Below are 11,373 nucleotides of genomic sequence, written 5' to 3'. Positions count from 1 at the left end.
CTACTTCCTTAAGTACTCTGGGATGCAGCCTATCTGGCCCTGGGGATTGATCGGCCTTTAATCCATTCAATTTACCCAACACCACTTCCCGGCTAACCTGGATTTCACTCAATTCCTCCAACTCCTTTGACCCGCGGTCCACTGCTATTTCCGGCAAATTATTTATGTCTTCCTTAGTGAAGACGGAACCAAAGTAGTTATTCAATTGGTCCGCCATATCCTTGTTCCCCATGATCAACTCACCTGTTTCTGACTTCAAGGGACCTACATTTGTTTTAACTAACCTCTTTCTTTTCACATATCTATAAAAACGTTTGCAGTCAGTTTTTATGTTCCCTGCCAGTTTTCTTTCATAATCTATTTTTCCTTTCCTAATTAAGCCCTTTGTCCTCCTCTGCTGGTCTTTGAATTTCTCCCAGTCCTCCGGTATGCTGCTTTTTCTGGCTAATTTGTACACATCATCCTTCGCTTTGATACGATCCCTGATTTCCCTTGTTATCCACGGATGTACTACCTTCCCTGATTTATTCTTTTGCCAAACTGGGATGAACATTTTTTTTAGTTCAGCCATGCAGACTTTAAATGTCTTCCATTGCATATCCACTGTCAACCCTTTTAGAATTAATTGCCAGTCAATCTTGGCCAATTCACGTCTCATACCCTCAAAGTTACCTTTCTTTAAGTTCAGAACCATTGTTTCTGAATTAACAATTTCACTCTCCATCCTGATGAAGAACTCAACCATATTATGGTCACTCTTGCCCAAGGGAGCACGTACAACAAGATTGCTAACTAACCCTTCCTCATTACTCAATACCCAGTCTAAAATAGCCTGCTCTCTCGTTGGTTCCTCTACATGTTGATTTAGATAACTATCCCGCATACATTCCAAGAAATCCTCTCCCTCAACACCCCTGCAGTTTGATTCACCCAATCTATATGTAGATTGAAGTCACCCATTATAACTGTTTTGCCTTTGTCGCACGCATTTCTAATTTCCTGTTTCAATCATTATATTTTCACAAAAGTAATTTATTTTCCGTTGCTGAACGCGGTTAACGCGTTAAAATGAACGGATCGACAGACAGCTCTGATTTCAGTTGTTGTTTATTTCACTTTTCCCTCATTTACAACGCCCCTGGTTTGATTTCCGCGCTCACTGGGGTTTTACGACACGGAATTTGGGGATTAAATTGTAGCCGTTCGTTCAGCGCAGACCTGTTGTTCACCGGGTTTTTGCCCCACAGCCCCAGCCTGTGCCCCGCTCCTGACGCCGATCCCGGGACCCGACCCTTATACACACCCGGAGCGGAACCGGAGCAGATTATCAGCCAGTTTCCATCCAACTCCCAGAGGAGAGGATAAAGTTTCTCCGCGAATGTATTCCCAGTGAAGGTGTGGAGATGGGACTTGGTGTCCGCGTCGTAAAATGAAACTGTTCCGGAATCGTACCTGAGATAAACTCCCACCCTCCCGGGGATGGGACGGGCGGGGAGAGGGGATGGAGGGTCGGTGACTGCAACAAACTTGTCATCCCGCCGCCTAATCCTCCAAACTCCAGTCTCCGGGGTCAGTGTGACAGGTCCCTTCCTCTCCACAGACTCTGCGGCGACTCCCAGACTCCACCACTCACTCCCCGCCACCTCCACCTCCCAGTAATGTCTCCCCGATGTGAATCCCTCCGATCCCAGCACACACTGCCAGTTTGTAAACCTCGTCCCGGTGTCAGGGAGACTCCTCCGGGCCCGTCTCACCCTCTTCCGATCCTCGGACACCTCGAGCTCCGGATGCGCTGTTTCCACATCCAGGGTGACGGAGACTGGGGGGAGAAGCAGAGGATCACAGAGTCCCCGGGGTCGGGGGGAGTCTCGGGCAGCGTGTCCCCGAGACCGGGGGGCAAGGCGCTCGTCCTCACGCACAGGCGGGCGGACAACTGACACCTTGCCCGGGGTTTCACCCCAACCACACCGGGTGGACATCTGTCACGGAGTTTTTATTCGGGACGGGGAGGGAAATTTCGTAAGGTGGGACAGGGTGGACGAGTGCGGAGAATGAGGAGGAATGCGAGATTGCGATGGTGATTTAGGAATGAAGCGGGCTATTCACATATGGAGGCATGTCAGAGAACAGTATATTTAGGTGAGTAGCAACTTGAGGTTGTTATAGAGGATGTAGAGGTGTGGGATGGGGTGGAGTCGCCATGATCATAGTGAATGAGGGTAGACATGAGGGTTCAATAACCTGTTTATTTAAGTGGAGAGTGATAGAGAGGGAGGGGTGTCTTGGACCATGGAAGGACGTAGAGGTTGAATGATCGGGCGTTGGACAGAATGGGTGGAGATGATATTTTCTAGTTAATAGCAACATATTTTACAATTAGAATTTATTAAGTAAAGATTAATTTGACTTATTTTTGTTCTGAGAAAAGAAAAGCTTTCTAATTCTGTGCTGTACAAGAGCTGCGTAATCAGGAAGTTAGAGGTCTGCATTCAAGCTGCTTCCTGTTATGCCCAAGCAAAAGAAACATTTCAATAATGAGTGAGGATATATTTCCTGAGAAGGTGGTAGATTCTGCAAATAGAAGCCTGCTGGTTGGTAGCTGACATCATGATTGCATTGTTAAGAGTGAATTGGAAATGCTGACTGTGGTTTCTGTGGTCCTGTGGTTTCAAAGTTTGTGATCAACAGTTCGTGATAGATAGAACCACAAGATGACAGTTATTGTATTAGTAACAAGAATACTTTGAATGGCTATACACTATGATTTATTTGTGTTAAATGTCATTGTTGCTACTCTGTATAAACCTGTGACTATGTTTCCAAAAGACTATAAATAGATGCTGTATATCTTTGTTCATTAGAGTGGTGGCTCGGGAGGGTTAAGTATCTGTTGTATACATTACTTTGCATCCCTGGCACTCTCGCTGGCTAATGATCAGTAAAGCTTGTGTTGGTTTACCTAACCTATAGTGAGTTGTCTGTTTTAAGAAATGGACCTTAACAGAGACTTGTGGTTGTCGGGTCACTGAAAGAGAGGTGATTCACATGTGTGATTTGATGGGTTTGTACAACCACGACCACACTGATTTCATCGTTCACCAATAAAGAACTTAACTGAGAGACTTGACTATGTGAAACATGACAGTGTAAGGCTGGTCCAGAAAGTGAAGGTAGGTGGAATCAAAGGCGAGCTGGAAAAATGGATCCAAAATTGGCTTGGTGGTTGGAGGTAGAAGGTAGCGGTAGAAGGATGATTTTTCTGCTTGGAGGTCTGTGACTGATGGAGTGCAGCGGAGATCGGTGCTGCAACCTTTGCTGTTTATGTTATATTTCCATGGCTTGGATGTGAATGTTGGAGGTGTGATTAGTAAGTCTGTGAAGGACGCAGAAATTGTGGATAGCGGGGAAGGTTGTCAAATCTGCAGCCGGATGCAGGGTAGATTATCAAAACCGTATTCACATGCAGGGATATCAGATCAAGAGAGTGCATGTTTGTCATGAGAGCAAGGCATTTTAAAGTGGATCTGAGTTGGTTTGATCTGAGAGTGGATGATATCTGGAACATGCTACAGAGATACAATCACCATATTTGTGGCACTTAAATAGGTGAGGTGTAGAAGAATACCGATGAAATGTGGACAAATCGATTAGTATAGCTGGGGAAAATGTCATCATGGAGACGGTGTGCCGAAGGGCCAGACTCTGTAAAACTACAACCATTGCTCTCAGCTCCAAGAGCACTGAATAACCGAGTCACCACGGCCACCGGTCCAGGGAATTCCAAAGGTTCCTCAGTCCCTGCATGCAGTAATGTCTCCTTATCTCTGCCCTACATGGTGCAGCCCACATTCTGAGATGGTGCCCGTTTTCCAGACCCCTCAGACAGGGGAAACATCCTCTGTGACAAAGCTGTCAATTTTTCGGTACACGGGAGCATAGGAACTCAAGAAAACAGGAGCAGGATTAGGATCGGTTCCTCAGGCTTGCCCATCCATTCAATGCTATCATGGCTGGTTTAAGCTGGCACCAATTCCTCTTCTGATTGATTTTCCCCATAATCTTAAAATTTGGATCAAATATGATTTGTGGCCAAGTTGCACATATCCAATAAGTCAGCTTTCCACCACCATCTTGGACACACCATTCCAGATATTCACTGCCCTCTGAGAGATGCAACGTCTACACACCGCATGAGAGGGCGCTCTGGAAGGTTGGATCTCATGGAATCCGGAGTGAACTAGCCGATGGTATACAACATTTACCTTAAGATCGGTGAGAGGATGTTGGTAGAGGGTTGTTTTTCAGACTGGAGACAGAGTCCATTGTTGTTCCTTATTTATATACACGATTGGGTTTGTAAGTAGGTTGCACGGTTAGTCAGTTTGCAAATGAACTAAAATTGGTGACATTGTGGCGAGTGAAGGAAGGTATCTGAGAGTAAATGGGATCCCTGTGAAATGAGCCACTGGGCTCAGGAACGGCAGGTGGGATTAATTAATGTGAAGGTGAGGTGATGCACTTTGCTGTGACAAACCAGGGCAGGACATACACAGTAAACGGGGAACTTTATAGAATTGAGAGATCACGGGCTGCAGGTAAACAGTGCCATGGAAGATGCAACAGTGACAGGCAGGGTGGTGAAGAATGTGTTTGTCCCTCATGCTTTCATATGTCAGGATATGAAATACAGCGTATGACACAATAAGGTAGTCAGCAAATTAGAGTGGGTGCAAAAGGATTTACGATAATTTCATCACGTCTGATGGGCTGGGTTATAAGGGGACGTTGGACGGGCAGGGACATTTTTCTTTAGAGCCCAACAGAATGCTTTTATAGATGTGTACAAGATCTATATCTATGTGCTAAGCCCCGTGGGGCTTAGCACACAGCCCCACAGGGCTGTGTGCTAAGCCCCCTCTTATACTGTCTCTACACCTACGACTGTAGTCCGGCCCACAACAACAACCGCATCGTCAAATTTGCTGACGACACTACTGTGGTCGGACTTATTTCGAAGGGAGACGAGGCAGCCTACAGAGAGGAAGTCCTGAAGTTGACAACCTGGTGCTCAGAAAACAATCTGGCTCTGAACACCAGGAAAACGAAAGAGCTCATTGTCGACTTCAGGAGGCACATCACCGACTTAGCCCCCCTACACATCAACGGCGAGTGTGTGGAGAGGGTCAACACCTTCCGGTTTCTCGGCGTCCATATCGCTGCTGACATCTCCTGGACGGACAACACGACAGCGGTCATCAAGAAGGCTCAGCAGCGGCTGCACTCACTGAGGGTCCTCAGGAAGCACAACCTGGACTCTAAACTGCTGCTGACCTTCTACCGCTCGTTCATCGAGAGCCTGCTGACATACTGCATTACAGCATGGTATGGCAGCTGCACCATGGCAGACAGGGAGAGGCTTCAGAGGGTAACCAGGACAGCGCAGAGGATCATTGGCTGTCCTCTCCCCTCCCTGATGGACATCTACACCTCCCGCTGCCTTAGCAGGGCAAAGAAGATCATCAAAGACAGCTCCCATCCTGCGTTTGGACTGTTCGACCTGCTGCCCTCTGGAAGGCGCTATAGGTGCATCAAATCCAGGACAAACAGACTCAGGAATAGTTGCTTTCCGAGAATTATATCTACTATAAATCAAATTCACACATGCACTGACTACACCGCCCAACACGGACTTCCATCTGTATATATGTATACATGTATGTAGCGCCGCAGAATTTGTGCACCTATTCCCCCCCCCCCCATCTCCCTTCTGTTTTTTGTTTTTTCTGTTTCTTGTTTTTTGTGCTAAATTGTATGTATGCACTGAGTACGAGCAGCTTTCAGTTTCACTGTACATGTATAGTGACAATAAATGGCATATCTATATCTATATATAATGTGTCCATATAATGTGAATAGGTGCAGTATTTTACCCAAAGCAGGAGAGTCTAAACCTCCGACTGTGATGCTTCTCAGCTGATGAGTTTAGTGGTAGATCAAATCTCCAGTTTCCCTTCAGTCCACAATATAATTAATCTTTGCATCTAGGTATTACAGAAAGATGTATAGGAATGAACAGCAGATGCTTGTTTAAACCGAAGATAGACTCAAAAACATGTAGTTACTCAGCGGGACAGGCTGCATCTCTGGGGAGAAGGAGTGAGTGACGTTTCGGTTCAAGACCCTTCTTCAGACTGGTTATGGATAAGGGAAACACGAGAGATAGGCGATGATGGAAAGACATAAAGAACAATGAATGGAAGATATGCAAAAAATAACGCTGAGATGAAATAGGCCATTGTTAGCTGCTTGTTAGCAACTAGTGTGACTTGGGTGGGGAGGGAAAGAGAGGGAGTGAATGTCGGGGCTACCTCAAGTCAGATAAATCACTATTTCATACCACTGGGCTATAAACTGCCCAAAGGAAATATGAGGTGCTGTTCCTACAATTTACATGCATCCTCACTCTGACGATGGAGGAGACCTTGGACAGAAAGGTTTGTGTGGAAATAGAAAGGGGAATTAAAGTGTTTAACCACCGGGAAATCAGGTAGGTTCAAGCAGACTGGGCGAAGGTGTTCAACGAAACGACCGCCCAGTCTGGTCTCGTTTGGTCTCAACGATGTATAAGAGTCCACATCTTGAACAATGGATACAGCAGATGAGGTTGGAGGAGGTGTAAGTGAACGTCTGCCTAACCTGAAAGGACTGTTGTGTTCCTGGACAGAGTCAAGCGAGGAGGTATAGGGACCGGTGTTGCATCTTCTGCGGTTGCAGGAGAACGTACAGGGGATGGGGGTGGTTTAGGTGGGAATGGATGAGTTAACCAAGGGGTTCAAGAGGGAATGGTCTCTTCGGAAGCTAGAAATGGGAGGAGATGGGAAAATGTGGCTGGAGGTGGCATCCGGTTGGAGGTGGCGGAAACTTTGGAGGAGTATGTGTTGAATGCGGCGGCTGATCTGATGAAGGTAAGGACAAGGGGGACTCTGTCTAAGCTGCGACTAGGCGGAGGTTGAACAAGGGCAGATCTGTGGGGTATCGAGGGGACACGAGTGTGGGTCTCACCTATGATGGGAGAGGGGAACCCCCGTCCCCTAAAGAATTAGGACATCTCGGATTTCCTGGTATGGAACACCTCATCTTGGCGGCACATGCGGCATAGACGCAGGAATTGGAAGTAGGGGATAGAGTCTTTGCATGAAACAGAGTAGGGAGAAGTGTAGTCGAGATAGTTGTGAAAGTCAGTAGGTTTGTAATTGACGTCTATCGATAGTCTATTTCCTGTGATGGAGACTGTGAGATCAAGAAAGGGGAGGGAGGTGTTGGTGATGATACAAGTACATTTGCTTGCAGCATGGATATTGGTTGTGGAGTTGATGAAGTCCATGAGTTCTGTATGGGTGCAGGAGGTAGAACCAATGCAGTCATCAATGTAATGGAGATAGAGTTCAGGGATAGGGCCTTGGACTTGGAGGAAGTGCGAGGATTTGAAGGAGGTTATTAAGAGTGAGAACCAGCTCCGCTAGGCGTAGTGTTAGTAGAGGGAAATTGGATGGTTCTGCGGTCGATGAAGAAACATAGAGCTTTAATTCCTTGCTGGTGGTGGATGGAGGTGTAAAGTGAATGAACGTCCATGGTAAAATGAGGGGGTGGGGCTCTGAAAGCTGGCCATTAAAGGAACGAAGGGCATGTGAGGTATCTTGGACATAGGTCGGTACGGACTGGACCAGGGGGGATAGTATGGAGTCGAGGTACGTGGAAATCATTTCAGTGGAACAGGACCGTTGTGTTTATGGATTTTGTGGGGAAGTTCAAACTGGGCTGTGTGAGAAATTGTAAGGTGTTATGTGTCAGGTGTACGGTATAAAGATGTCAGAAACAAGAATAATGGAAAAGGTATAAGCTTTACCTCGCTTGAAGTCCTCAGATATTTCTGTGAATATGGTGTTGAACGAAACAGAGCAATTAAACTTTTCAATCGGCAAGGCGTAATCTACCACCAACAGTGGTTTGGCTTCATCACGGACACTGGAAATATTTAACAGCTGGTTATAAATTGAGCATTCGAAATGTTTTGAGTTGTTCCACAAAAACGAACAATGTTTCCATCAAGACAATGTCCTACCTTCGCTTGCGACCAGCTTCCTCCTAAAAGAAATAAAACACAAATCTCAATTGATTGAGATGCATCATCCTCATCCCGACAGCGGGAATTTCACCAAATTTCTGTAACCTTCTGACCAATCCCATTTCCCAACTCTTATCGCCACTGTCATACAGACAGAAAGCGGATATTGCCGGAGAGATGTAGAACGATGGAGGAAAACACAAGGAATGTTCATGAGAATGACACCATAACTGAGAGGATGGAATTTAATGAAAGGACTGGGCAGGTCGTGGGATTTCATCTAGATAAGATATCAGGAATGATGAGATAGAATATTGTCGGTGGATTTAAATGGGGGATGAAATAATATCTCAAATTGAAGGGGAGACCAATAATCAAAGTTGAAATGTAACGTGGTCCTCAATGAATACCGAAAGGAATGCAGTCATGAGCCGGTATGAATGAAGAATGGGCTGAAAGATGGCAGATGGAGTTTAATGCTGATAAGTGTGAGGTGCTACATCTTGGCAGGACAAATCAAAACAGGACGTACATGGTAAATGGTAGCGAATTGAGGAATGCAGTTGAACAGAGGGATCTAGGAATAACTGTGCATAGTTCCCTGAAGGTGGAATATCATGCAAATAGGGTGGTAAAGAAAGCTTTTGGTGTGCTAGCAACACACTCACACTAACCAACCACCAAACACACAGGTGGGGGGAGGGGGGAGTGGGAGACGGGGTGGGGAGATGGGAGGATGAGAAGAGTGGAGGGAGGGGAGAGGGGGAGGAGGAATCGGGAGAGATTTGCGTGGGAGAGGGGTGGTAGGTGATGGGGGTGAAGAGGGGTGGGAGAGGGGGGGTGGGTGAGGAGGAGAGGGGTGAGGAGAGAGGAGATGGGAAGGGGAGAGAGGGTGGGTGGGGAGGAGCAGAGTTGTGTGGGTAGGGGATGAGAGGGATGGGGAGGGGGAATGGGTGGGGGAAGGGAGAGAAGGAGGAGGGGGTATAGAGGGAGTGGAAGAAGGAGGAGGGGTTGGAGCGGTGAGATGGGGAAGGGGTTGAGAGGGGAAGAGAGTGGGGGGAGGGCGATAGCGGTAGGGGGGCGGGGGAAGAAAGGGATGGAGGTGGAGAGAGGCAGGGGGAGAGGGGAAATTGTGTTGAGGGGGGGAGGGTAAGATGCAGAGAGGGGTAGAGGTGAAGACGGAGTGGTGAGGAGGCAGAGATGAGTAGGAGGGAGAGGTGGGTAGAGAGAGGGAGAAGCGTGGGGTGGGGGTTGGGTGAATTGGGAAAGAGGGAGAGGGGCGAGGAGAGAGGAAGAGGAGAGAGAGGGGGGAAGGGAGGAGGAGGAGAGGGGCGCGGGAGGGGATGAGAGAGGGTGAGGAGGGTGAAAAGAGGGTGGGGGGTTGGAGAGGAGAGAGGGAGGATGGGGTAGAGAGGTGGGAGAGTTGGACGTGCGGGGGGTGGGGGGAGATGGGTAGGGTGGAGAGAGCAGGGAAAATGGTGTGGGAGGGAGGGTAGAAGCGGAGAGGGGGAAGGTGGTGAAGGAGGGAGAGGGAGAGGAAGAGTGGGGAGGAGGGTGGGAGTGGAGTGGATGAGGGATGTGGGGGTGGTGAGAGGGGAATGTGGGGAGGAAGAATGCAGGTGGGGTGGAGGATGGGGGAGGTGGGGGGTGGGGTTGATAAGTGGGTAGAATGGGGAGGGTGGGAGGGGGGGAAGGCAGGTGAATTTTGGTGGAGGTTGAGGAGGGGGAGGGGACAGGGGAGGAGGGAGAGAGGTAAGGGGGGAGAGATTGGAAGGGGGTAGTGAGAGAGGGTTGGAGGAAGGGGGGAATCGAGAGAGATGGGGTTGGAGGGAGAGAGGATGGGGGGAGGTGGAGGAAAGAGAAGAGTGGGAGGAGGGAAGGGAGATGGGAAAGGGTGGTGAAGAGATGGGAGGGAGGGGGAGGGGAGGGAGGGAGGGGAGTGGAAAGAAGAGGGGGGAGGGGGGGAGGGATGGTAGGGAGAGGGGATGGAGAGGGGAAGAGGGGGTGGGAGGGAGGGGGATTAGGAGGGGAAGGAAAAGGTAGAGGGGGGGATGAGAGTAAGGGGGAGGGAGAAGGTGGGAGGGAGGGGGGGGGAGAGGGAGGAGGGGAGGGGAGGGAAGAGAGGGAGGAGGGGAAAGAGGGAGAGGGGAAAAGGGGGGAAGAGAAGGGGGAGGGGAGGAGGGAGGAGGAGAGGGAAGAGGGAGAGGAGAGGAAAGGATGAAGAAGAGAGGGTAGAGGAAGGAGGAGAAAGAAGGAGAGGGGAGAAGGGGGAAGGGGAAAGAGGGGGAGAGAGAAGATGGGAAAAGGAGGAAGGGAGGAGGGAACAATGAGAAGGGAGAGAGGAAGAGGGAAGGGGAAAGAAAGGGGAGAAGTGGAGGGAAAGGAGAGAGAGGGAGAGAGAAAAGAATGAGAGAGAAGGGGGGAGAGGAGGGGGAAGGGAGAATGAGAGGAGGAGGAGATGTGGGGATAGAGAGGAGGGGGGAAAGAAGGGGGAGAGATGGAAAGGAGGAGAGAAAGAGAGAGAGGAGGAAGGAAGAGGAGATGAGGAGGGAAGAGAAAGGAGAGGGGAGAGGGAGGGAAGTGAAAGGGAGAAGGGGGAAAAGAGGAAAGAAGGGGGGAGGAGGGGAAGAGAGAGAGAAAAGAAAGAGAGGGAGAGGGGAAAGGAGAGAAATGGAGAAGAAGAGGGGAGAGAGAGGAAGGAGGAGAAAGAGGAGTAGAAAGGGGAGAGAAAGGGAGAAGGAGAGGAGGGGAGGAGAAAGAGAGAGAGAAAGAGAAGGGGGAGAGAGAAGGGAAAAAGGAAGGGGGGAGGAAGGGGGGGGAAAGAGGTGGAGAAGGAAGGAGGAAGAGGAGAAAAAAGAGAGAAAGAAGAGGAGAGGAGGAAGAGAAGAAAAGAAAGGGAGAAAGGAAAGAAGGTGAGAAAGAGAGGGTGAGAAAGAAAGGAAGGGAGAGGAGAGGAAGAAGGGGAAAAAGAGAGGGGAAGAGGAGGGGAAGGAAGGAGAAGAGGAGAGGAAGAGAGAGAGAAGAGAGAGAAGGGGAGGAGGGAGAAGAAAAGGAGAGAGGAAGGGAGAGGGGGAAGATAGGAGAGGGAGAGAGGGGAGAGAGAGGAAGAAGGAGAGAGAGGGGGAGAAAGGAGAGGAAGAGAGGAGGAGAGAGAAAGAAGAAGAGAGAGAGAGGGAGAGGAAGGAGAAGAGAGGAAGAAGAAAGAAAAAGAAAAGAAGGGGAAGAAGAGAAGGAGGAGAGAAAAGGGA

The 11,373-nt window shown here is 48.9% G+C and overlaps 1 protein-coding gene across 1 annotated transcript in view; it reads right to left on the bottom strand.

Annotated features, from left to right (window-relative positions):
• Positions 1-1,031: 1,031 nt before the first annotated feature.
• Positions 1,032-11,373, bottom strand: part of LOC129716352 (E3 ubiquitin-protein ligase TRIM39-like) — a 16,825-nt gene continuing 6,483 nt past the window's right edge. The window contains exons 4-6 of the mRNA XM_055666228.1: positions 8,123-8,145; positions 7,907-8,025; positions 1,032-1,819 (exon numbers count right to left, since the gene is read on the bottom strand). Coding sequence (XP_055522203.1) covers positions 1,128-1,819; positions 7,907-8,025; positions 8,123-8,145 — 834 coding nt within the window. The 3' untranslated portion in view covers positions 1,032-1,127. The remainder of the gene's footprint in view (positions 1,820-7,906; positions 8,026-8,122; positions 8,146-11,373) is intronic.

The sequence above is a fragment of the Leucoraja erinacea genome, unplaced genomic scaffold (genome assembly GCF_028641065.1).
Source record: "Leucoraja erinacea ecotype New England unplaced genomic scaffold, Leri_hhj_1 Leri_216S, whole genome shotgun sequence".
NCBI classification, from domain to species: domain Eukaryota; kingdom Metazoa; phylum Chordata; class Chondrichthyes; order Rajiformes; family Rajidae; genus Leucoraja; species Leucoraja erinaceus.
The sequence above is the reverse complement of the archived record's forward strand: the minus strand, read 5'-3'. Positions and strand labels throughout refer to the sequence as shown.